The sequence below is a fragment of the Pectinophora gossypiella genome, chromosome 22 (genome assembly GCF_024362695.1).
Source record: "Pectinophora gossypiella chromosome 22, ilPecGoss1.1, whole genome shotgun sequence".
Taxonomy (NCBI): Eukaryota; Metazoa; Arthropoda; class Insecta; order Lepidoptera; family Gelechiidae; genus Pectinophora; species Pectinophora gossypiella.
Window position 1 is genome coordinate 2368495 of NC_065425.1, and position 27895 is coordinate 2396389.

The following is a 27895-nucleotide window of genomic DNA, read 5'->3' on the forward strand; positions in this document are numbered from 1 at the left end:
AATAAGTCACGTCAGAAAAAGGACATCCGATGGTCGATAATGGTTTACATACTTCTTTTTTACATGCGATGGGTGAGAGGGCTGTGTTGGTGAGATGTCTGCGTAAAATTGACGAGGTCCATAAATTTTATGCCTGTCGATTACTCGTCCCTTTCCTTTTCGTCGGATAAAAAAACACGTCAGTTTTAAGATGGTGTTTTCAGGAATTATTAAGAATAAGAATATAATAAATTTATTGCTAGTAACAGTTTACATTTTTGTATAAGAACTAGGTAGTTATGAATATTACTAATACGGGCAAAAGGAAATGGCTCAGCTTGTGCTGTGATGTACCCATGCTGTGGCACCATCCAGCGCTGGTCTTCAGTCATTTCCTCATCCTGGGATATTGTGCGGAAATAATAGCACCAATGTTTACTTTATTTCGAAGTTAGTTCTTAGTGTGTGCCACAGTGTAGTTTGCGTTGCTACGTACCTTAACAAACTGTTCATAATCAGTTTTGTATGTCACGTCAGTGATAATGGCCAGATCTCGTTAAATTAAAAAAAAGTAAAAAAAAAATATCTTGAGCCACGAGGATTGTGCTGAAGTTGATTTAAGGAAATCCAGCACCTAGCTGAGAGTTGAGACGAAGCTACCATACCACTAGTATAACAAAACAGCTTAGAGACTTTATACCACCCCACTGCATAATCATTGATGCGTTACCTTATAAAACTGTAACACGACGAGCGCACATACATTTGCTCTTTACAACCTAAGTGCAGTGGTTGTCAACTCGTGCACCAAAACGAAAGTGCCAAAGTGCCAGTGTTGTGTGGGACCGTATAGAACAAAAAAAAACAAATTCAAAAATGAAGAACGCGATCCTGTTAGTAGTTCTCCTTTTTGGAATCGCAACCGGTGAAGTTGACAACGACGTGAGTTCCATTTTCAATTTTGATTTTTTTTTTATAGAGCTGTAGTTAGTGTATAGTGCAGTGGATTTAGGTGCTGATTTTATTGACTATCAAAAGTGTACCAAGAAAACGTTTCGTAAAAAACTTAAAAAGAATTTAGTTTCTCTCGTATTGATGTTTCATAATAATTATTACCTAAGAAAAAAATAAAAAAAAATCATTTTTCGTGACGTATTAAAAACTATGGTTGACTATGTATTGTACCTATCTGAAAAACACATCATCATCACCAGCCCATTAACGTCTCCACTTCTGGGGCACGGGCCTTCCCTATGGATGGATAGGGAGAACGGGCCTTAAACCACCACGCGAAAAACACATATGAAAACAAAATAGCCAATAGGCAAAGGTCAGGCATAAATGTAATATAAAAGAAGCGAGGCTTCCGATTTTGGGACCGCAGCTAAGCTATCGAAATATTCAGGACCCAAAAATTCTCATTTATCGAATAAAACAACCCCGTCCTGTTTTTCCAATGTCACAAAGTTAACTACGTTAGTGTTTGCGTTTGGAATTTGGATGTACAAAAAAATACACGCTGTTGCAGGAATTGGAATTTTGGAGTTCGGAAATTGCTAGACCATGCCACCTCATTCGGTTTTCTACCAGCTTACTTGAGATATATACAACCTTAACACTGCGTTGTATATCTATTTATTTATTTTTATGGGATAGTAAACAATTATACATGATATGTTAACAATACGTGAAGGATATTTTCACATAAGTACATGTAGAATCAACCACATTATCCACGTATTAATTTACAATGTCGTGAGTTGAAAAAAGTTATGTTATAAATTAAACAAAAAAAATATCAGCAAGGCTTGAGTAATAGATTTTTTAAATTTAGAACTAGATTAATTGAACATGTCTATAAAATAAAATGAGTCATTGTATTGAGAGGGAATACGACGCATATAACGTCGTCTTGTAGAGAAAACTTCAAAAGCACCTTTTGAAAAATTTAGTCTAGTTTTTACATAGGTCGAAACTAGCGTGTCTATTAACAAAAATCACATCTAAATGTGATTTTTCAAAACGCAAAAGCGCAAAGCACTTACGAAGCACTTACGAAGCTCATATCAGGCAAGGCGACAATATGGTTTTTTTTTGTCGCCTTGCCTGACATGAAGTTGCTGTGATGAGCGGGTACCTATTTTTGATGTCTGATCTTGTTACGTCACCGCCCATCACAGCAACTTCATTTCGGCACAATACAGCTTATTTTTGTGCATTTTTAAAGGGTCAGTTTTAGAGATCCTTGAAAAAGAAATATCATATTAGCGGACTGTAGCTATATCGCTGCTTATTACCTACCCATAATTACAATTATTACAAAGGTTATAACGATCGAATGAATTAATGAAAGTTGATTTACAAAACAGATTTGTTATGCGGGTGGAAGTGGTAGAGTTGGAAGAAGACTTAGGCGTACATATCGTGATCAAATCCAGGATATTTCATAGGAGAGCCTGGTGAAAAGTACTCAAAATGAAGACTTTATATAAACGACCTAAATACCCAAATCGCATTTAGAAATATTTGTTTTCTTATTTTATTTTATTTTAAATTAAATTGGACAGGTCCGGTTTTACAGAAGTGACTGCCTACTTGACCTTCCAACCCGCGAAGGCAAAACCAGCCCAATACAAGTTAGGTCACATACTTCCGAAAAAGCGTTTCTCGGGAATGTGGGTTTGCTCACGATGTTTTCCTTCACCGCACGTGATAATCATTTATGATCCAAACATGAATTCGGAAACAAATTCGACAATCATAGGTTTCGGCCTGTGCTGGATTAGACCTGCGACCTCAAAGTGAGAGGCAAGCGTTCTACCACGGCAAAATTACATCTTCACTTCATTTTTCGGTAATATTGCTTCAGATATTAGTTTTATATCTTCATGTAAAGTCCGATAAATAATGTCTTCAGTGATATACAGGGTGTTAGTAACATTTATGATCCAAACACGAAAGAATAATAAAGCAGTTAAAAGCGCAAACACCGCAACACAATATAATGCGTCCAATTTCCGTAATCACACTCATTTATCAAAAACACATGACAGATATGAGGTGCCGCATCTGATCGCAGACGCCACTAACACTGAATAGTTAAATTATTTATTTATTTATCAATTTTCTAGAAATCTATCTTTACAGGACTAATACAATAGTTTACTAGAAATATACAAATCTTAAAGTAGGAACATATGAATTCGCGGCCGGCTTCCGTGGTCCAGTGGTTGAGCGTTGGGCTCACGATCCGGAGGTCCTGGGTTTAAATCCCGGTGGGGACATATCACAAAAATGACTTTGTGATCCCTGGTTTGGTTAGGACATTACAGGCTGATCACCTGATAGCCCGAAAGTATGACGATCCGTGCTTTGAAAGGCACGTTTAGCCGTTGGTCCCGATTACTACTTACTGATGTAAGTACGTAGTCGTTACATAAATGAGTTATGTCAGGGGCCATTGGCCGTTCAATAGTAACCCTGACACCAGGGTTGATGAGGTTGGTAATCCCCCTCACAACCCACACGATAGAAAATGACCCTAAGCATAGAAGCGGCCAATCTTTTCCCAGTCCTCCCAGATGACACCCTGACCTCAACCTTAGACCTTGGTCACTAAGACGCTTGTTGATTTAATACTAATACTGCAATGGATGATATGAGCCCTCAATCCTCCCCGTTTAACTAACCAAGTAGTAATTGAGATCCACAATTCCGGGTTTATACCGACTTAAATCATATCCCTATTTGAACGCGGCAAGAACCCGTATTTATTTGTTTTATTATGATAATGGTCCTGATTCTCGCGGTCATACTTTATTTTATTTTAAGTTATACCTGTCAAAAGAAACCGGACCTGTCAAAAGGAAAGGGACGGATGACAGCTGTAAATTTTAAAATGAATGAGCGAATGAATGAGCAAGATAACCCGGGCAAATCAAATAGGCGAGATGGGTTAAGTCAGTCGAGTTATTGGCCAATGTAAAATTTTGAGAGGGTTGTTTATATTTCTGCGTAAAATTGATATATCCTCCATAAATTTTATATCTGTTAATCCATTTCTTTCCTTTTCGGCGGATAAGAAATTAACATTGAAGACGAATTGAGATGGAAGATACTATCTATTTGGATGCTTCACGTCACTCTTTGTATTTATTAGTCACTTCCGATAGTTCGTTCCACCTTCACACTCTTCAAGAATGGTGTCACAACGGTATAAGATTCATACTCGGAACATTAACGGTTTCAGAATTACGTTCGGATTTTCTCGTGCAGAAAGTATGTAGATTATTGCTTCTAGTTTTCCAACAATTAATTCCGGTAATGATGAGTTTTACTCGCGAAGTCACAGTGCAGCGTCTTTAGTGTACAATTAGTAACAAATCTACTCATGATTCGAGTTTTTTTTAGTTATGTTGGTATCATTTTATGTTTATTGCACCACCAGCCCGTGCTCCAATACACTTCTTTCAGCCTAAGGTTGCCTGGCAGAAATTTCTGTTCAGCAGTAAGGCCACCTATTGTGCTTACGTTTTTATTCGTATGTTTATGTGCTTTGTATATATTATGTCGTTGTGCAATAAAGTATTATTGATTGGTTATACTCAAATTTATGATATTTTATACACACTGTTTATAAGTGACACCATAGCTAATACTAAGGGGGATGATTCAGTTTATAATTCTGAGTTAATATCAAGTAGAATTTTCCGTAGCAAAGTTCATGTCTATTATTGAGTCTTTTTTATTATGTTCAATCAAATCGCTTTAAGCGATAAGGCCGCCATTTGCCATGTACTTAGTTAAGATACTTTTTGTAATTATTTCTTTTTTTTATTTTGGTGCAATAAAGTGTATTTGTATTTGTATTTCAATTCTATACTTAACGACCTCCGTGGTCTAATGGGTGAGCGTTAGGCTCACAATCCGGAGGTCCCGGGTTCGATTCCCGGTTGGAAAATACCAAAAAAAAATACTTCGTGATCCCTAGTTTCGCTAGGACATTGCAGGCCGATCAATTGATTGTCTGAAAGTAAAATGATCCGTGCTTCACAGTCATGTCAAAAAAACTCTGAGTCCATTGTTTTGCTATGTTTTCACGGCCTTGTATGTAGCATAACGGAAAGTGTCCCTTGGGGCAAGACAGTCTTAATATGGAGCAACTGCAACTAGAAAGTGATATCGATGCACTTTCTTGTTTGCTGCGTTTCGCGATCGAATTTCAATTAGCAGCTATCAATTACTTACTTACCTTATTAGGTCAGCAGGTTAATGTACCATCACTAATTTAAGAACCACGCTTTTGTCGGTGCAGCATTATCTCCATGCTACTTTTTTCGGAATAAATAGGGCAGTGGTTTCCCTCTTTCCTTTTGCCCCGCAGTACTCTGTCTGAAGCGAGTAGGGATGGCGCCCAGAGTAGTCTGTTTCAAAGCCATACTAGGACTCCTGTCCGCCTCTGAATAGTACTGACAGTTATTGCTGCCCTCTGTCTGGTTTGACGTGTGCTGTCAACATAATTCTGTCGGGTTATTGGCCAATATAAAATTTTTAGACGGTTTTTTAGATTTATGCTTAAAATTGACGTGTGCTTGTCGATTACCCGACCCTTTCCTTTTCGGTTGATAAGAAAATGACAGATATAACTTAAAAAATAAAATAAATTAAATTAGATGGTGTTTACAGGAAGTAGCACGATTATTGATGTACGTTAAGGTTTATTTGAAATAAACTAGATAGATCCGTCCGCGACGATTATTGTGGTGCGTTCTGTTACAAACAGTTTCGAATATCACTGCTTTAAGCCTTGCTAGATTCGAACCCTGAGTGAGTCAAGCGATATTCCATTTGGGCTACGGCTTTCAATGACAAGGACTTCGTTACTCAAACAAATTGATATTGGAAATCTGTTACCTAGATTTGAAATCGAGTTCAAAGACTTATTGTGTTAGTTAATTAACAGAAGCCTCTGAAGCTCAGAGATAAATTATTGTATTGTACACAATAGACATCACCTGCCCAACGGTGAAGAAACACAACGTGATGAAACCAACCCTTAAAAACTCAAAGATAAGAAAAGGGAAGACCAAGAAGAGCTTACATGGCGTCATGGCTTATAAGGAAGTAAAAAAATGGACTTTGATAGACAAGAACGGAGAACGCTAAATAAATGAAGAGTGTGAACCTTAAATTAAAGAGAAGCCATACGTCGTGTCTATAACGAAGTCAAAGCTTTGGACTTTGATAGAGAAGAATGGAGAAATCACTACAAAGTAAAAAACAAAGTCGCTTTTTCTGTCCCTATATCCCTATGTACGCTTAAATCTTTAAAACTACGCAACGGATTTTAATGCAGTTTTTTGTAATAGATAGAGTGATTCAATACAAAGGTTTATATATATAACAACATCCATTAAATAGTGGAGAAATACTGTTATTATTGAGGTTTTTAATGTGAAGTCGTAAATAATTTCATTTTTTCCTCAGCATTACTCCCGAGCAAAGCTGGAGCGGATCGCTAGTGTTAAATAAATTAATGAGGATCATAACATTACACATGTATACCCAATACATATCTGCCTATCCCTTCGGGGATGCCTACTCTTCGCTATGTTTAAGTCCCATGTAAGAAGGGGCCAGCCTATTGCTATTAATCGGTCACAAATTCTGGAAACCACGTGATATCAAATATGTATGAACCTAACATGAATTCAAACTCATAAAGTCGAATTCAGTGATTTAAAGCCTGAGCCTTCGAACCCACGACACTAAGATGTCAGTAGCGTGTTCTCCGTATAACGTCATGGTTTCAAAACTAACTATTATCATCGCTAATTTAAGAGCCACGTTCTTGTCGGTGTAGCATTCCACTCTCTTGTTTATCAAAGGCCAATTATTTTATTTCTACAGAATCAGAATCATTTATTCAACGTTATTATCATGGATAAACTTGTTAAAGGTCAATGTAACATTTTTGAATTTAAATGAGGGTACATTACAAGTCATTTAGTAACTAGATGAACACTTTCAATACCAGACATTTTTATATAAGACATGACATTCGCCTTCTCTTTGATTTGTTCCATGTTACCTCTTCTTGGTCTTCGGCTTCCTCTCTTTCCATCTATCTTCCCTTCTGTGATGTTGTTAATAAACAAACTATACTTACGTATTACATAATCCCAACGACCCGTAACTCTAGCCATGGAGCTCGCGATAACAAACACTTCAGGAGCCGGATACCGTCCCCGCTGGCATAGTCGACGATTTTCCTCATTCAGCACTTATCGCTATCGACTCACTAGGGTCGATTAAATCTTTCAAATATAATCCTCTCAAATGATGCCCCGAGCCGACATTCGCGTCCAACTGGGCACCCTAAGATCTGTTGTCTTAAATTTTGTATCGGGTGAGAGCCCTCACCGCTCCACGCTTGTCCAGCCAAGTAGTTAATACCATTGGGGCAAATCTAGAATAAGTCACGTCAAAAGCGTTACAAGATAGAATAGGTACTGAAGAATATGTGACAAAATTAATTAAATTAGTTTCTCATCAGTCGAGTAGGTAAAGTAATATCTGAGCAGTAGTATAACTTTATTACAACCATAATTGCCGAATCACTCATCATATGGCTACATTATGACTTAATCAAAATAATGAAAGTGATAATAAGAAGTGTATAAATTGGTGATAAAATATATTGTGTTACTTAATGGAAGTGAAGAAAAAACATTACCACATCATAAACATTTGCGTCCAAAGTTACGACAATCTTTGTGAGGTAGAATACCAACCTCATCAACCTTTCAACATTCAAGTTATGATAATGTGCTGTAAGGATTTAACATAGCATCACGCCTGTTTCCCTGAGGGGTAGGCAGAGGTGAATAGTAACCACTCCTCGTCAGCTATGTTTCAGCCAGTAAATGGAGTCAGTCAGTAATGGAGGGCGGGCCTATTCTTCTACTTTATACCCGTATGTCTGGGTCCCTATCCGAACTCAGCCACCATCTCACTTCGGCATACTGAAGCAAGAGGCGCCCCGCGGCAAGGACGCGCCGAACAGGAATTGCCCAGTGGAGGTCAGAGAAGGTGGACATGCGTTTTTGTACGCACTATGTAGAAGAAAAAAAGCGGTCAAGTGCGAGTCGGACTGGTCCATGAAGGGTTCCGTAACAGCAAGTAATATAATATAAAAGTAAATTACGGTTTACGATTTATGATGTATAAAAAAAAGAACTTCTTACTAGATCTGGTTCAAACCAATTTTTATTGCATGCTAATCTACATCATATATTTTTTTAGTTTTATCCTCCTCTTATTATAGAAGTTACAGGGGGGCGGGGAACACATTTTACCACTTTGGAAGTGTCTCTCGCGCAAACTATTCAGTTTAGAAAAAAAGTTATATTAGAAACCTCAATACCATTTTGGAAGACCTATCCGTAGATACCCCACACGTATGGGTTCGATGAAAAAATTTTTTTTGAGTTTCAGTTCTATGTATGGGGACCCCCAAAATTTATTGTTTTTTTATATCATTGCGTAAAAATCTTAATGAGGTTCACATAATACACATATTTATCAAGTTTCAACAGTATAGCTATTATAGTTTCGGAGAAAAGTGGCTGTGACATACGGACGGACGGACAGACAGACGGACAGACAGACATGACGAATCTATTTAAGGGTTCCGTTTTTTGCCATTAGGCTACGGAACCCTAAAAACATTGGATAGAACATTCATTTCTCCGACAAGTAACTTCAACTCCTCTATAATTATTTGCAGTAACTGTTCTCCTAATGTGAATTGAAACACCATCATTCCGTAACGATCGGTCTTTCCATACTAATACGAAGAATAAAAAAAGATTGGGATGAGCTGCAACCAGTTATGCATGGTTGATAAAGTGCATCTTTGGTTGCTCAAGTGAATCCAGGGTGCACCGCTAGATAACTTGGCATCTTTAAAGGAGAATAATAATAATAATAATGATATGGAAACGACGTACAATAATAATAAAGTAAAGTTTATTACTAGAATCCACAAAAAGACAAATACAGTAACAATTGACTTATAGTTAAGAGTACAGCATCTCTTTGTGGAGGGCCGATGCCTATACTAGGAGGAAACCTGTATTATAGGTCATCGCCACAGCGTTGTTGTACTTTGCATTTATACAGTTGTAGACATTAAATTTAAAAACAAATGAGAAGCTTAAATTCATTATTAAATTCATCATAGTCGATGAAGACAAGCAGACAGAAATGATACATAGGTTAATTCTTAATTCTTATAGTGTGTGTCTATGTGTGTGTATGTGTGTGTGTGTGTGTGTGTGTGTGTGTGTGTATGAGTGTGTGTGTGTGTGAGAGTATGTATGTACATATGTTATTTCCTTAACGTGTGGGAATAAGAATATCATCGAGATCCCTTTCACTCAGTAAAATGTATTTATCGTTCCAAACAACTTAAAAACTAATAGGTACAATTATATGATAATGCTAGAAGATTAACAATTTCAAAGCACTGCTGGCACTTACAATAGGTACAACTTGTGCTATAAGTACCAGCTATCTTCCATTTGTACAGTATTATAATTATATTCTTGAGTTGTGCGGAGTTCTAATACAATTATTATCTATATATTTTTTTTATAAAATTGAACAATGAGGTGAAAAAAAGAAAATAAAAATTTGGAAACTATTATAATAATATAATAATTTCCATAATTTTTATTTTCTATTTAAATTGTTCAAGCTACTTGTGTGTAAGTATGTGAGTGTGTGAAGGTGTATATGTGCGTGTGAGAGTATTTGTGTGCACGTATGTGTGTATGTGTGTGTGTGTGTGTGTGTGTGCGTGTGTATGTGTGAAGTACAGATTTAAACAAATCTTTTTATCTAACAGGGTGTAATAAATTCTCAGTTTCGTCATTGTTAAAATGTAATAGCCAACCTATGGCTATTTTTTACACTCATGAACCGTTTTAGAATCAAAAGATAAGGATAATTATATCGGTATTTTCTGATGATTCACTCTTGGATTGATTGGCTGAGATCAAAAGTGAGAATAGGCTAGTTTTCAACTAGTCAAATCAGTTATTTTTAACTAAACGTCCAAACACGAAATTACTATGGATTTTATTTGAAAAAGCACACTGTGACGTCACAGAAAAACGTGATAAAATGTCGGACTTATTATTACTTTTTTTTAATTAAAATACATTAATAATTTAAATAGAAAAAAGAAAATGTTTTTCATCAGTTATAAATCTGTTCTTCTTTAGTAATAATCAGAATTAGTAATAAAAAGTATTAACATAATATAAGGATTCCTATTCATAAATAAGTTTGATAGAAGAAAGAAAATGATATTCATCAGTTTTTTGCAAATCTGTCTTTTTGGACCCAGAACCTGCTGATTAAGAGCCAAACGTTTTAACCACTAGAACACAAATGCCTCTCCTATAAAATGTCAATTAATTCAAAACATGAATACTTGACACTCTGGAGGGTACTGAAAATATAAATTTTCATTGAACTTTGCAGTTCAAACTTGTGAAACCTCAGTCGACCTATTATTAAACCTATTACTTTTAAAATGTATTTAGTTGGGGTTTGAGTGTAAAGCGGTGCGCGTATTTTATTTTGGAGCAAGTTAGGTATATCAGCGATTTAAATTAAAAAAAAAACACAGAATTTAAACTTAATTATTATCAAAAGCAATCAATCAAAAGTAATAACAATTCTATCTAGTGTTACGACCAATAGCCCTACGAGATTTATCTACGTAAACACCATTCGCTGCATTTAATGGTCGAAGCTCTCGACATAATTCGCGCCGCGCGCGACGTGGTTGTCGTGCAGATACTTGCTGGTCAACACAACTAACGGCTTCTGTGGTCCAGTGGATAAGCGTTGGGTTCACGATCTGGAGGTCCCGGGTTCGAATCCCGGTGACAACATATCACAAAAAACACTTGTGATCTCTAGTTTACTTAGGATATTTCAAGCTGATCAGCAGATTATCCAAAAGTAAGATTAATCAGTCGGTCCTGGCTGCTAGTTACTTAAGTATGTAATCATTACATATCCCTGTCAGGGGCCTATGGCGGCTCAATAGTAACCCTGACATCAGGGTTAATGAGGTGGGTAATCTATCTCATAACCTACACGATAAAAGTTTTTTTTTTATCAACTCATCTCCCTAGCATTATCCCATTTTTCACAGGGCCCGCCTACCTACCCGGTTCCTTACAGAAGCTACTACCCGTCTGACCTTCCATCCCGCGAAGGGAAAACCAGCCCAATACATGTTAGGTCATATACCTCCGAAAAATTCATTTATCGGGAATGTGGGTTTCCTCACGATGCTTTCCTTCACCGCTGAGCACGTTATCCTTTGCGATCCTAACATGAATTCTATTCCATTTGATTTTTAAAACATCTGCTTATAATTGAAGCGTAAAATTATGAGGTGTTGACATTTATTTCTGTCAACTGTCAATTCCGCTTATCGCTACCGCTTGTGCCATAACCGACGACATTCAACACTTCAAGCAGGTGTCAATTATACATGGAAAGTGGAAAACTGGCGCAGCTCTACTATTCCCAGAGATATTCTGTAATGTGAATCGAAGTTAAACGCCCCCCCCTAATTGCTAGGTATACACTGTCTTATTATAACACTGGCTTTTACTTTTCATAATTGACTTTTACCGTGGTGATGTGTGAATGTGTAATTACTAAAAGTGGTGAACATTGTAGTGTTTTAATAGTAAAGATGAACCTAACATAGGCCCCGATTCCTGCAGACACCTCTTAAATTTATTTTAAGTTATACTCGTCATTTTCTTATCCGCCGAAAAAAAGGGACGGATTATTGATAACTGTTAATTAAAGCACATAATAACGGGTTCTTACCGCGTTTAAATGGGGATATGAGAATCCCGATATTTCGACACTGTTGCAAGTGCCATGATCAGTCATCCCGTGATCATGGCACTTGCAACAGTGTCGAAATATCGGGAGTCTCATATCCCCATTTAAACGCGGTAAGAACCCGTTATTATGTGCTTTAATTATGATAATAACCGGGTAAACTTAAAACAATGGATAACTGTTAATTTTAAAATGAAATTTTAGGTTATCCGTGTGAATGAAATAGGCACCCCGCTGATTTTCAACTTGTTTGACACGTGCTGTCAACTCAATTCTGTCGGATTATTGGCCAATATAACATTTTGGGAGTTGTATTTTTTTTACCTAAAATTGTCATGTGTTCCATAAAAATGCCTGTCGATTGACCGTCTCTTTTCTTTTGAAAAAAAAAAAATTATTACATTATTTTTTTGAATAATTATGTACCTGATCAACGAGAAAAACGGTTATTATCACGTTAAAGGTAAACAGTTCCATCTATATTTTTTTAAGGAAACGTGGCCTAGATATTCCCGCATTTACTTTCGAGGATAATGTTACACGCAAGTCTTCGTGATATTGTCGACATTAGACCATTTATTTGCGCTTAACGACTCCCTTCCTTCATTATGCGGTTGGTTGGAGTGTAATATTCAATGCTGACACGTGATTATCTCTCAAAACAAAAGCTTATCAGTATAAAGAATAATATGACGTATAGAACAGCAACTCTTCGCTCCTCACCCGTGTCTGAGCCTCCCCTCACCTCCCCTCGAACATAGTTTAGTCTTCAGTCGTATGGCATCAGACGTCACACACACAGATGCGCGTGTACGGTAACGTCAATGTGTGGTGTCTGTGTAAAACGAGGTTGTTTGTATGAAGTGTCCGGGGTGATACCGTAGCGCTTGTACTTGATTGTACTAAAAACGACGAATGGTGTTTTTTCTTGTGGGAAATATTTTGTTTTCTTTTCACAAATAGAAAGAACGATCGAATTGCATGTTCTTTCCGTTGTCATTAGTAAAATAAAAAAAATATTTTTTGCTTTTTATTTGACAGGTTTTGAAGTTATTTGTTTATTATCACTTTTAATACATATTTCTAGACTATGTATACAATTTTATACATTTTTGTACATTACAATACAGTCATGATGATGGATTTTAACAACATAACATGACATTATTATCACGACTATAAGTATCTCCGAAATAGGCAGAGGTGCATAGTATTGTAGCAGAGTGCAAACTCTGCACATACTGGCCTCTCCTTTTTAAGGGAAATCATTTTAAATTTCGAAATCCTCTTCTGTTCTTCAATTAATTTTATTCTGCTCTGATGCATTGCATCCGCGACCTTTTTTTTATTATTTTTTAACGTTGGGAAATGCGTTACGCACACCACGCCGCCCGGGGGAACGACGTGGTTTTGTGGGACTCCCCGGGTGTTGCCACCCGGTATACCCACTAAAACCCAACGGTGTTCCTCCTTGCCGCCATGTGGCGGGGATACGGGAACGCAATTGCACACACTTTCGGATCGTGAGCCGAACGCTCAACCACTGGACCACAGAGGCCGTTTATACTATGTGTCTATGGTGTGAGGCTTTATTTATTAGGGGCATAAATTAATGTAATCATACATTAATGTAACAACGACAACACTTATAATAAACTAACCTAACCTACTTTATCGAACCGTAATCTCACTTCGGAGAAAATACTACAAATAGACACAATGTCGATAAGTACTTGCGATATTAATCTTCGATTAACACAGTTCTCACGGGCAGATGTTTCTGGAAAAAATATGGGTTTTATAGTAAGCTTGTATTAACAAACAATGAATCCGGAAGTGCTATAAGAACTTGATTGACTGCAGTCTTAAGTCGCTTGTACGACTCAAAGCTGAATAGCGATAAATGGTAAGACAGCACAAAAGGTGAGCCATAATTTGTGGTGATACTCCACACTCGCACTCATCGCAACTAGACCCCGGTACCGCTCATTCAGCGCTTATCGCTATCGACCCACTAGGGTCGATTAATTCTTTCAAATATTTTTCCTCTCACACGACGCCCTGAGCCGAGGTTCGCGCCCAACTGGGCACCCTCAGGCCTGTTGTCTTAAACGTCGTACCGGGTGAGAGCCTTCAGCGCTCCCCATTTGCCAAGTAGTTAATGCCATCTGCGGCAAATCTACAATAAGTCACATCAAAAAAAAACTCAAAACGCAATCATCAACCAGGTATCCCCATCTGGAGAGATTATCCTTGCAGCGGTCAAGTTGTGTCCGGAGTCTATTTAAGGACTTCCATGTCGGCGGGAGGCATTCCGATGGAGCGATAAAAGGGATGGGAGATCATTTCTGCTTTAAAGATTTAAGCGGGCTTGGGTAGGTTCGGAATCTAATCCACCTCTGACAATGCCGTAAGCGTGGCCAATTATTGGTCAGCAAAAATTTAGTATCGATCGACATCGACTCGCAAAGAAGAAAAGCGATAAATGAATAAGCGATAAGCGTTTTATAGCATCACTAGCTTTTTCCTGCGCTTAAAATTTGGGATAACACGGTTCCCCTTTACTTATGTACCAATTTTAGCATCCTACCTTGATAACTGCGAAAACCAGTTTATTTGGATCAGATACGTGTAATTCTATATAGGTATATGTAGATACATCTACTTCTTCTTCTAGTGTGGGTTGTGAAGTGGAGTATCTACCAACGTCATCAACCCTGGTGTCAGGGTTACTAACGAGCCGCCAAAAGCCCCTAAAATGACTCATGTAACAACTACTTACATCCATCTACTTACCAAGTTTCAACAGTACTTATAGCTCTTATAGTTTCGGAAAAAAGTGGCTGTGACATACGGACGGACAGACAGACAGACATGACGAATCCATAAGGGTTTTGTAGCCAAATGGCAAAAACGGAACCCTAAAAAACCGCCTGGGAATCAATGTTAGGCAGCTAAATTACTGAAAATCTATTCGATATATTTTTCGTTTTTATTTAAGAACGTCTAGGGATTAAGCGATATACTGGTTGTGAGAAGCTGCAGTGGTTTTAGGCGAATGAGACGTTCGATAAAAAATATGTTTTAGGTAATACTTACGATTATTTACGATAAAGATATTTTGGGTTAGATTACGCTAAAGATATTTTTGAGGTTGAGTTTCCCGCTGACATTCGAGTGCACCTTTTGAAGACGTGTTAACTTAGCAATGCCAGGAATGGTGTTGATTGAAACATTCTTACTAGATTTTACTCGCGGTTTGTTGAACTAATGACATTGAGTGTTGCGTGTTTATTTTTTTGTACTTCATTGTGTAGTGAGTATTTTTGTATACATGTTAGATATGTGGAGAAAGAACACATTTTTAATTTCTGTTGTGTATCCGAATTGCTTTCTCCTTCTGCCCTTACAATCTTATTTATACATCTATTAAAACTTAAAAGTACTCAGGTTGTCTGTCTCGCTCTCTCGTAATGCCGCTAAAAAGGCTCTAGACTGTGTTTTCCTGATAATAAACGTGTCTAGGAAAGACATAAATAAAAGAGTTTGTGACGGCAATTTCACGGTTTATTATTTTTTTCAAAAGAGATATTACAGAGAACGTGTTGATTCGATATAATTTTAAAATGAAGAGAGAATGAATGGTTGGAACGAATGTTACCATATAAATAATATTTTTCTTTTTTAATTAAGAATGGTTTGGCTCAATGGTTGTTGCAAACAAAACGGATTAATTAATTCCGGCGTTTTATTGAAGACATAACAATTTCTACATCCGTGATAGCCCAGTTCGGAGAAAGCGTGACTTACATCTAATGTCATGGGTTTGAATCCCGGCTCGCCCAACGGGGCACCCTCAGGCCTGTTGTCTTAAATTTTGTACCGGTTGAGAGCCTTCAGCGCTCCCCATTTGTCCGGCCAAGTAGTAATTGCCATCTGCGGGAAATCTACAATAAGTCACGTCAAAAAAAAATAGTATCTGAAAAAAGAGGTTGAATTCACATTTGGATTACAGATAATTCGTAGAAAAATTGATATCACGTGGTTTCATTCTAATACATGGGATTTATACATTGCTGGCGACGTGTGGATGTATTATACACCTCTGCCTCTTCTTCGTTTATCGTGTGGGTTGTGAGGTGGATTACCTACCCCATCAACCCTGGTATCAGGGTTACTATTGAGCCACCAAAGGCCCCTGACATGGCTCGTGTAACGACTACTTAACGACGGCTTTAAGTAAGTAGTAACCAGGACGAACGGGTTAACATACCTTCCGTAGCACGGATCATCTTTCTTTCGGGCAATCAGGTGATCAGCCTGTAATGTCCTATGACCAAATTAGGGATCACAAAGTGATTTTCGTGATGTGTCCCCACCGGGATTTGAACCCGGGACTTCGGGATCGTGAGCCCAACGCTCAAACCACTGGACCTCTGCCTTAAAATTCGGGGATAAAAAGGTCACATTTGCACATAATATACGAAGTGCGCAATGTCAGTAAATATCAAATAGCAAAGCCATGACGCCTATTTCCCACCGGGGTAAGCAGAGACTATAGAATTCCTTTTGCTTCGATCCTCACACACTTTTCTAGCTTCCTCCACATTCATCAATCGTTTCATACATACTCGCCGTTCACGTATTTATTTTTCTTCCAATTAAAAATATCAGTTTCCATACAGGCACATGCTCAAGGCGATAACTTAGACAAATATACAGAGTGTTAGTGACATCGTAACGAATACTGATGGAGACCCCGATACCGACCCCGCCGGCGTGGTCGACGATTTCCCTCATTCAGCGCTTATCGCTATCGACCCACCAGGGTCGATTAATTCTTTCAAATATTTTTCCTCTCAGACGACGCCCTGAGCCGAGGTTCGCGCCCAACTGGGCACCCTCAGACCTGTTGTCTTAAACGTTGTACCGGGTGAGAGCCTTCAGCGCTCCCCATTTGTCCGGCCAAGTAGTTAATGCCATCTGCGGCAAATCTACAATAAGTCACGTCAAAAAAAAAAACTGATGAAGTTGATTCAGAACATAATTCTGAGTTGATATCATGTAAAATTTCCTGTCGGAAAATTCATGATACTTTTAGGGGTTTTTTTGCGACGGATAATTCCACGCGATATCAATTCAGAATCATTGTCTGAATCAACCCTCAAACTTTTCACCCTGTATATTACACACATTAACTCACGTCTATTTCCCACCGGGGTAAGCAGAGACTATAGAATTCCATTTGCATCGGATCCAGCCTGACACACTTCGCTTGCATACACGCACGCCGGTTCAGAGTAGATAATGTTAAAAACTATTTTCGCGTTATTTTTGCGCATATTACTATAGAAGTCACAATTTAAATATTCCTGGACTTCGCTAGCCAAGTAATCCAGGGACGTAAAATCATATCACTATTCTATCCAGAGCAAACGGCAAAAAGTATTATTTTGAAATGGCAATATGCCAAAACGTTGAAGAGAAAATGTAATTAGGTCAAACTCAAATGCACTAGGGGGTAATATTAATAAAAGCTAATGTTAAAACTTATATGTAGAGTGACCATAGTAATTTCTGTAGAAACCATCCAATTTTATTTTAAGTTATACCTGTCATTTTCTCATTCTCCGTAAAGGAAAGGGACGGATAATTGAGCATTATAGGTAGCAACATAGTTCTATACATAATCTGATCCAAATGTCAAGCAACAACTATTTTCATATATACTTCTGCGACATACATTGTATTTTTGAATAATTATGAACCCGAGCAGTAAGAAAATAGGTAATTTTCCTATTAAAACTGTACAACGCCATCTATCATTTTCGGGGAATCTAGCCCTTTCCGATTTGACAGTATATATAAAAATTAAAAAAAAAAAAAATAGTTATATAAATTAATGATAAAATGAATAAAATTATGGGATTTGACAGTTGTCATTGAGTAACAATCTTTTAAAAAGGTTAACCTTTAGCGCTCCAAAAAATCTTAACTTATAATGCGAGTGGAAATTGTCCGCCATCTTTACCAAGATGTAGGTACCGTACTCGCGCCAATGTAATGTATAGGACAACATACATACATAAACTCACGCCCGTAATCCCAAATGGGGTGGGCAGAGCCACAAGTAATCAAAGACAACTTGCAGCCACTGTTGATACGAAGTCCTAAGATGGATATGATGAACCTTATGGTGATAAGGGATCAGCCTATCGCCCATAACATTAGTCCATCATGTTAGAGAACGCAATCCCTCTGTCGGTTTTTACGACATGCCCGGGAAGACAAGCAGCTGAACGTGTTCTATGTTTTTTATTTGCTCCCAGAACAGCATAGAAGCAACAAAGACAAAGACGAGTGAGTGAGTGAGTGAGTGAGTTGGTTTGTATGGGACAAAGACGAGTGAAACCACGGAGTGTCCGGCACAAACTGATTTATTATAAAAACCCACCACCAATACACCACAGAAATGACTACGGACGCTAAAAAGACTGGAACATAGACATTAAGATATAGCAACAGAGAGCTATCAGGCTGTAACGAATTATTTATAATAGTAAAATAAACCCATTGTTTCAAAAAAAAAAAAAAAAATCGAAAAAACATCTGACTCGGACGAGACTTGAACCTATAGCTCTTTTCGAGCCAGAACGAGCGTGTGCGATTTTCGACTTAAATTTTCTCGTTGTGAGTTTCCCTAAGCACGAGTACCTAAGTGCTGTAAAAACAAAAATCATTCAACCCAGTGTTTCTTTCAAAACTGTCTTTAATTTATATTGGACAGCCTAACTCAATATTTGAATATATTATAATATTTATTTAATATTTTAAAAATTGTTTTTTATTGAAAATATTAATATATGATTAATATAATATTTATAATATACAAATCTTGTATCATTCCTTTGTTTCCAGAGCACATACTCAGAAGAATCGCTGAAGCGGGGTTTAAGCAACAAATGCGCATCCCGGGAGACGTCCTCATGTATTGCCATCGAGCTGGTCGGCTACGTAGACCGCATGCTGAGGACCGCATCCGTGCAGCTCAGCGATGACGTCATGATCGTCGACGAGAGGTCGGTCTTCTTTTGTTTTCCATTTTATTCAAATTTTCTTCTTCGTTTTGAACTCTACATGCCTTTGTAATTGAGTTCCGCGTTTTCTGGCGGATACTTTATGTGATGCGATATTATGTCAATACTACGGTGATTGCTGTCACATTTTCAAAATCAATCAATCAGCCCGTTGCAGTCCACTGCTGGATATGTGCGTCTTCAAAACCCTATCCTCAGCCTTACGTACCCAGGCGCTTCCAGCCATCTTCTGCAAGTCGTCCCACCATCTTGCCAGGGGTCGACTCACACTGCGTTTCCCGAAACGCGGTCTCCACTCCAGAACACGCTTGCACCAGCGGTTGTCGGATCTGCGACAAATATGGCCAGCCCAACTGCCACTTCAGTTTGCTAATTTTCAGAGCTATATCGGTAGCTTTGGTTCTCTGCCAGACTTACAAAATTAAAAGCAATGGTCCGCGCGCTGCCTTCACGATTTAAGACAAAAATAAGACCGGAAGGGGTAAAGTAAACCTAGCTCAGCCACTGGTGGGGAGCGGAGAGATTCCTTATTCTATTGTAATTAACCAAGATCTTTCATAGTATGAAACCTAGGAACGTCCATAGGTTAACTTTATGTCCACCTTCATATTCATTGTGAGCGTGAATTATGTTTGTCTATTTGTAAACGATAAATGTCATATATTGTTGGATGCGCAGCAAACTAGAACCCAGCCCTCGCGGTACAGCAACCGTGTCGCGGCGGGCAAATGATATCAAGGACCAATATCTACGTAGATAGCATTTGCAGCATTTATTGCTGGAAGCCCTCGATACAATTTGCCATAGAAACCCTATTGGGAAGATAGTGTTTATAAAACTACAAAATTTGGTTGTGCCGCCTTGGCGTCCTAGTGAGGATAGGGACGTTAAATATATTTTCATTTTAGCAATTAGGTGATCCGTGCTTCGGAAGGCACGATAAGCTGTTGGTCCCGGTTATTACTTCCTGTTGTAAGCATGTAGACATGAACCATGTCAGAGGCCTTTGGCGGTACAATACTAACCCTGACACCAGGGTTGATAGGGTTGGTAATCCACCTCACAACCCACACGGTGGAAGAAGAGAAGACCAACAATAAGTGAATACATACATAAACAGCCTATATACGTCCCACTGCTGGGCACAGGCCTCACCTCAATCAACCGGGGGGTATGGAGCATACTCCACCACGCTGCTCCAATGCGGGTTGGTAGTGGTGTTTTTTTACGGCTAATAGCCGGGACCAACGGCTTAGCGTGCCCTCCGAAGCTCGGAATCATGTGATTCAAGTCTAAAAAGTCCTTACCCAAAGGACAGTCTCACAAAGTGATTTCGACAATGTCCCCTTCGGGAATAGAACCCTGACCTCCAGATCGTAAATAAAAAAAAAAAAATAAGAAAGAATAAAATAAATAAAGAATAAGTGAATAAAAAAGTAAAAATTCTGTTAAATCGCTCGTCACGCGCAATGATTGAGAGATTTCATGTTATTAATGATTCATGCGTACATTCCATTCCACAGATATGATTCTATTGTATTACTTTCTTTTGTCAAACGAACAGTTCGAAATTAAAAATGCTTTTTATAGGAAACAGACATTGAATTTACGCATAAAAATAAAAGGATTATAATATTTGGCTTTTATATATTTGTACCAAGTAGTTAATGACACGTCTATACAAATATGTCAGGAAAGCATCTCTCCAACCATACAATATTGAAAATATAATTCTTGGAAATCAAAGCAAAATAATGTAATTTTGACAAATTGAATGCCATTATTCCGGCCTCAGAACGGTAATTTGACCATTCCATTAGAATTGGGAACAGAGCAAATAAACACATGTTGTTTTGTGCAATTTAAATAATGATGCCTTAATTTGGGTTATTTGCCTCAAATAAGTAACAACATAACATAAATCCACGTCTATATCAATGGCAATAGAAAAATGAGATAAATTTTACGAAACGTCAAAACGAAAATTTTGTTTGGAATTTGTATGAAAATATTGTCCTAGGACGCCATGAATAAAAGCGGTCTAACGTCTTACTCATTGTTTTTTTTTATTTACATACATACATACATAGATAAACTCAAGCCCGTAATCCCTAATGGGGTGGGCAGAGCCACAAGTAATCAAAGACAACTTGCAGCCACTGTTGATACGATGTCGTAAGCTGGATATGATGAACCGTTTTTTTTTTATTTCTTACATAAAATTCGAGAAAAGTAAAATTAAATTCATTTTCGGCCATCTTAGACTGGCTTCTATTTCTAGATTAGCATTTTATAATTTATCTTTGACCCAGTAAAATGCATTCATTATTATATTCATTATTATATTCATTATTATCGGTAAGCAATGAGGTCTGTGGTACATTCATACATAAACTCACGCCCGTAATTTTTTAGATTTTTTTTTATTTATTTTTTTTACTTTGAGAGGTATTTTTAACCAAAATCTAAAACGAGGAATAACGTTTCACAAGTTAAAACACGCCCCTGAGTATTGGAAATCCATGAAATTTTATCTTATACGTTTTATCTTGGCATAAAAGGCGAGTTTGAGCAGCTGACTGCATGGTTTAGAAATCTTAAGGTAACAAATAGAATAAATGTGAGATGAACCCACATAATAACAGCCTATATGGTCTTGTGCTTGATTTCGAAAATATTCCCATCGGGGGATACTTCTCTCTCTCATCACACTGTTTCTCACTCTATCAGTCATTTTAAACATGGAACTACAGATACAAACTCACATCCTTCAAAGTGACGTTCCCGACAGTAGAAAGACACTTTTTTCTTTGACGTGACTTATTGTAGATTTGCCGCATCAACTAATTGGCCAGACAAATGGGGAGCGCTGAAGGCTCTTATCCGGTACAACGTTTAAGACAACAGGCCTAAGGGTGCCTAGTTGGGCGCGAACCTCAGCTCAGGGCGTCGTCTGATGGGAAAAATATTTGAAAGAATTGTGCCGTGAAACTTTCTAATTTTTCGGGATCCATCCCGACCCGAAGCATAACTTATTTATTCACATTTCACGACTTTACAGTGCAGAAGCGCCAATGCGCCTTGAAACTTTCGATAATATCCTTGAGTTATACTATTTGTTTTGATTATGCTGATTTCCAAAGAAAACTTAATTATTTAGTTAGTAATATTGAAGAATAAAAGTTTTCGTTTTCTTTCGAAATATATTTTGTTTTAATTATATCACGAACAAGCAGTTTTCATTGTTTTCAGCCATCCTAACTTTACATTTTTTATGAACTAGACGAGATCCCGAAAATTTCCCAGGGATTGATATTTCCAATCCCGCGTGATCTCGAATTTGCGATCTCGAGTCGGGATTGAATTCCCTACATGCAAGTAACTTTCTTGCCGTGCGCTTCACCGCCATACACACCGTGCCCGCGGTATGTGTATACGCCTTAGCATAAAACCTGTGTAAGGGACCTTTGGCGGCTCAATAGTCCTTGACACCAGGGTTGATGAGTTAGTACTCCACCTCGCAACTCACACGATAGAAGAAGAAGCCTAAAACCTGCTAACGATTAGGTTGTTAGGAGATTTTAAGACGAATATATGATCATGTTTTATCCGTTAACAAGAATTTAGCCGTACGTAACAATAATTAAAATATCACATTACAAGGTAGGTTTATTTAATTTAAGATTATGTAGTTAGTAAATAATGCTAAATCTAGTAATAGCATAGCAAACAAATTATTTTAAAAGCTGAGAGTATACATTCATAAATTCATCTAAATCCATGTTTAAAGAAACTGTTTTAGTTTAAAATTGATGTTTTTAACATTGGCCCCGTTTCCTGCAGACATCTCCTAATTTTACTTTAAGTTGTACCTGTCATTTTCTTATCCACCGAAAAGGAAAGGGACGGATGATTGACTGCTATTAATTTTAGGAAGAATGAGTAAATGAATGAATAACCCGGGCGAATCATAAAGGTACTCGTATCTCGCTGGTAGGCAAACCGTTTGACGTTTGCTGTCAACTTAATTCTGTCGGGTTATTGGCCAATATAAAATTTTTAGACGGTTGTTTTAGATTTGTGCTTAAAATTGACTTGTGCTCCATAAATTTTATGCTTGTCGATTACCCGTCCCTTTCCTTTTCGGCGAATAAGAAAATGACAGATATAACTTAAAATAAAATTAGATGGTATTTACAGGAATTAGCACCATTATATGGCTGAGAGTTTAATATAATATATGTATAAAAAGGATATGTGTGTAAAAGGTGTGAGTGCCGAGTCGACGATAGAAATTAATGGAAGAGTTATACATGTTGTGCTGACACCACTTAGAGTGGGAAAAGGGCAGGAGAATGATTATTTGGAGACGGGCCAGCTCATACGCTGGCGCCATTTTATTTCACGTTTTGTGCTCTCATCTTTTTTACCACCATGGGCCTACCAGTCGCTAGAGGCTTTTCCAGGAGATTGGAATCTTTTGTTACAATTAAATAAAATAGTAGCTCGAGCTACTGAGGTAGCTCGGTGGCGCAGCGGTAAACGCGCTCGGTCTGCGATTGTTGAAGTTAAGCAACTTTCGCAAAGGCCGGTCATAGGTTGGGTGACCACAAAAAAAAAGTTTTCATCTCGAGCTCCTCTGTGCTTCGGAAGGCACGTTAAGCTGTTGGTCCCGGCTGCATTAGCAGTCGTTAATAACCATCAATCCGCACTGGGCCCGCGTGATGGTTTAAGGCCCGATCTCCCTATCCATCCATAGGGAAGGCCCGTGCCCCAGCAGTGGGGACGTTTATGGGTTGATAATGATGAAACAAAATACACACAAACAAAAAAAATACTCCTAAAGTTTCCGAATGAAGAAGAAACAATACTTAAAAAGCAAAAAAATTGGAATGATCCGTAAAACCGAATCCATGTTTTGTAAAATAAGAATTTAAAAGACAAAGTTTCAAAGTCAATTCATTCGTATTTTATATACGTACCGTAAAGTATCGTACACACCTACTTCATTGACATACAGAATTATTATTTACCTATGAACAGTTTTAAGACAGGGTAATAATTAAACAGAAACTTTGAAAAAACGGTTATTAGAAGCTTAGTGATTATTTACAATGCATGCATGCATTCATCAATGCATGAGATTAACTGTCTAGAGAACTGATATTTGGCAGCCAAATTACTGAAATGTATAATAAAAAAAAATAAAAAAATATGAGCGATAGACTGATCACCTATCATCATACAGTTTATCATTGTCCACCTTAGGACTATGTATCAAAAGTGGCTGCAAATAGTTTTTTGATTATTTGTAGTTCTACCCACCCCTTAGGGGAATACGGGCGTGAGTTTGTGTATGTATTGTATGTATGTAAGTATAATAAAAATACCTAGTTTTTTTTAAAAAAAAGAACATAAAATATTTTATTTTTACTTTTACGGCCACTTATATATTGTTTTTTTTTTATTCGTCTAGATTTCTCTGCCAACCACCCGAAAACCGTACCGCGTGTATGTAGCATTCTTATTGTAATTCTCAATTTACATTGAAAAAGTTCATAAATTATAGGACATTGATTGATTATTGTACATTTGAAATTTTAGTAAATCTTCTCTACTCATGTTACACGTGCACAAGTTTGGATTGTAAAAAAATAAGTTATTTTTATACATGAAATTTTTATCGAGTATTTGATGTTGAATATGATTCGGGGATTCGATGGATGTTATTTTTCTACGAATTTAATAATTTACGGATACGCAAGGGTTGTTTTTGATTCAGTTGGTACGGTAAAAATAATACTGACAGTTGAAGGAAAATAAATGGAATAGAGAACCTTACACATTATATTTTAGGTTGGTCCTTATATACCGCGCTAAGAACTGGATGTTATGTGTACTATCTATCATTTTCAGAAGAGGGCTCAATTATATTCATTCTCCTTTATAAACAGAGTTTACTTTTCGATTATTATTATTATTATGTCGTTTCAATATCTCGGGCCTATGTACAAGCATATAGGCCTATATATGTCCCGAGGTATGGAGTGCATAATACACCACGCTGCTCCAGTGCGGGTTGATGGAGGCGTTTCGGCAAAGCCCGCAACCAAAGGCATACTCGGAAGCCATATTCAACAACCCCAGCGGGAATCGAACCCGAACCTCCAAAGAGCCCAATGCTCTAAACCACAGACAATAGGGTGGTTTCCAACTAGTCAAATCAGTTACTCTTTACTAGACGTCAAAACGCGCAATTACTATGGAATTTGTATAAAAAAAGCAACCTGTGACGTCATAGAAAAACGTAACAAAATGTCGCACTTATTATTATTTTCTTTTTTTTTACTTATTGTAGATTTGCCGCAGATGGCTTTAACTACTTGGCCGGACAAATGGGGAGCGCTGAAGGCTCTCACCCGGTACAACGTTTAAGACAACAGGCCTGAGGGTGCCCAGTTAGGCGCGAATCTCGGCTCAGGGCGTCGTCTGAGAGGAAAAACCACTTATTATTACACTTTTCTTTATTAAAATTCATAAATAAGTTAAATAGATAAAGAAAACCTTATTTCGTCACCGTGTGTGTTTGTGTCGTATCGGGAGGTGAAGGCTTTGGCGGGAAGAAGAGAGGAATGGCGATTACTCCACCAACAAGAGCGCAGCTCTTAAATAGAGAGAGAGATCTGTGTTTATTTAGTAATCAGATTTTCATAATTTATCTTTGACCTAGGAAACTATCCAATTATGTAATGTCCAAAAAATAAGAAAGCTCTTCTCTGAATTCTAGCAACGGTGCAGCTGCCGAGATACCCGTGAAGCCAGAGAGTCTCGCCAGATCTGGTACATCACTCGAAGACCAGGCCCAGCAGGTGATCCAAGAGAAGCTGTGGAATTTCGCCACCACCAGATCGTTGAGATACAGGCTCCTGGAAAACGCTGATCTGGTCATCTCTGGCAAGCAGGAAAAAGACGGCAGTCTTGGCGTTGGTAAGTTACTCTTGTAGTTAATGAGGGGCGTTCCAGGCCAGGTTCCCCAAAAAAATATTGATTTGCCCTCCCATGTTGATTGGCGGTAAAAACCACCTTTGACATTATTGTTAGTCGTCTTTTTCTTCAGAACAAGAAGACAGAAAGAAGACAGAAGAAGAAGACGAAATCCACCGATTACCTACCCCATTATCACTGGTGTTACTATTGAGCCGCCAAAGGCCCCTGACATGGCTCATGTAACAACTACTAACTTACATCAGTACGTAATAACCGGGACCAACGGCTTGACGCGCGCGGCGCGAATTATGTCGAGAGCTTTTACCAATAAATACAGTGAATGGTGTTTACGTAGATAAACCTCGTACGGCTATTGGTCATAAGCCAGGATAGAATTCGCGCCGCACGCGGTTGCCGTGCCGCGAAGGCAGAAACTACATCTATAGGGGTAAAATGCGCAACGCGATAAAATTTTCGATCAAGTCGATAAATTTTGTCGAAATCTACAAGTTTGTCATTTTCCCTAACATTACCGTAACGATATAAACGAAATCTTTGTAGCCCTTTTGTAAAAAAAGAGTTTTGGGCAACATGCAGACTTTTCGTGTTGAATGCTTTATCAAATACACGTCCACGCTACTCACTGTGCAAGCTAATATGAACGTTCAAAATACAAAATTTTGTTTCGAAATCCTTCTAGACAACGGAATTACATCAAACAGCCTCTGCCTAATTAGTTCCATTTTTCAATCAACAAAATTAAATATTCCACAGTACAATATAGCAGGCAATATTCTCTTCTTATTGCATAGCTACTAAAGTCTAATATCTGTTAGAACTAGGTCCAGATATGTGTCAAATACAGAATCAAATACACGGAAATTGCCTATTAAATTCCTACTGTGGGACGTAGGATGATGATAATTGTTTATGGGTGTGTGTGTGTGTGTGTGTGTGTGTGTGTGTGGGTATGTGTGTGTGTGTGTGTATCCTATGTGATCCATGCGTATATGTAAATTCTTCGGCCTCCGTAGTCCAGTGATTTAACGTTATGCTCACGATCCCGAAGTCCCGGGATCGAATTCCGGTGGGGAAATATTACAAAAATTACTTTGTGATCCCTAGTTTGGTTAGGACATTGCAGGCTGATCACCTGATTGTCCGAATGTAAGATGATCCGTGCTTCGGAAAGCACGTTAAGGCGTTGGTCCCGGTTACTACTTACTGATGTAAGTACGTAGTCGTTATATGTGTCATGTCAGGGGCCTTTGGCGGCTCAATAGTAATACCAGGGTTGATGGGGTAGGTAATCCATCTGATTGAATTGTTAATTTTAGGAAGAATGAGTAAATGAATGAATAACCCGGACAAATAAGATAGGCATGTCGCTCATATGCAACCCGCTTGACACGCGCTGTCAACTTAATTCTGTCGGGTTATGGCCAATTTAAAACGTTGGAAGGGTTTTTTAAATTTCGCCATGCTAATAAGCATGGCTAAGATTAGTTATGATGTGATATTCTACATCACTAAGTGGGTATGATGTGATATTTCACGTCACTAAATTTTCGCGTTTGACAGTACCATGTATTTTATTTCCCCCTTTTTTTAAAATTTCAGGTGTGTCTCTTAAAGCGCCCAGAGCGGTCGAAAGCGGCCGAGGGCGCCAGAAGAATGTGGGCCCAATCCTTGCGGCTGCGGCCATGAAGTTTGGGCTTCTGGGGGCCCTAACATTCAAGGGCCTCACTTTGATGGTGGGGAAGGCCCTGCTGATTTCCAAGATCGCTCTCTTACTGGCCACGATCATCGGATTGAAGAAGCTATTCTCCCACCAGGTGAAAGATCGCTGATGCATGTGCATGTGTTTGGGGATTTAAGATATTTTGGGG

General features: G+C 38.1%; 1 protein-coding gene across 1 annotated transcript; it reads left to right on the forward strand.

The window, feature by feature from the left end:
* Window positions 1-764: 764 nt before the first annotated feature.
* Window positions 765-27856, forward strand: LOC126376937 (uncharacterized). Its single transcript, XM_050024485.1, has 4 exons — window positions 765-921; window positions 18841-19001; window positions 25807-26006; window positions 27627-27856. The coding sequence occupies exons 1-4, from the start codon at window positions 856-858 to the stop codon at window positions 27854-27856; spliced, it is 657 nt and encodes a 218-aa protein (XP_049880442.1). The 5' UTR covers window positions 765-855.
* Window positions 27857-27895: the final 39 nt, after the last annotated feature.

Coding starts and splice junctions, on each gene's coding strand:
- LOC126376937 (XM_050024485.1), top strand. CDS start 856: ATGAAGAACGCGATCCTGTTAGTAGTTCTCCTTTTTGGAATCGCAACC. Junction 922..18,840: donor CCGGTGAAGTTGACAACGAC/GTGAGTTCCATT, acceptor CTTTGTTTCCAG/AGCACATACTCAGAAGAATC. Junction 19,002..25,806: donor GTCATGATCGTCGACGAGAG/GTCGGTCTTCTT, acceptor TCTGAATTCTAG/CAACGGTGCAGCTGCCGAGA.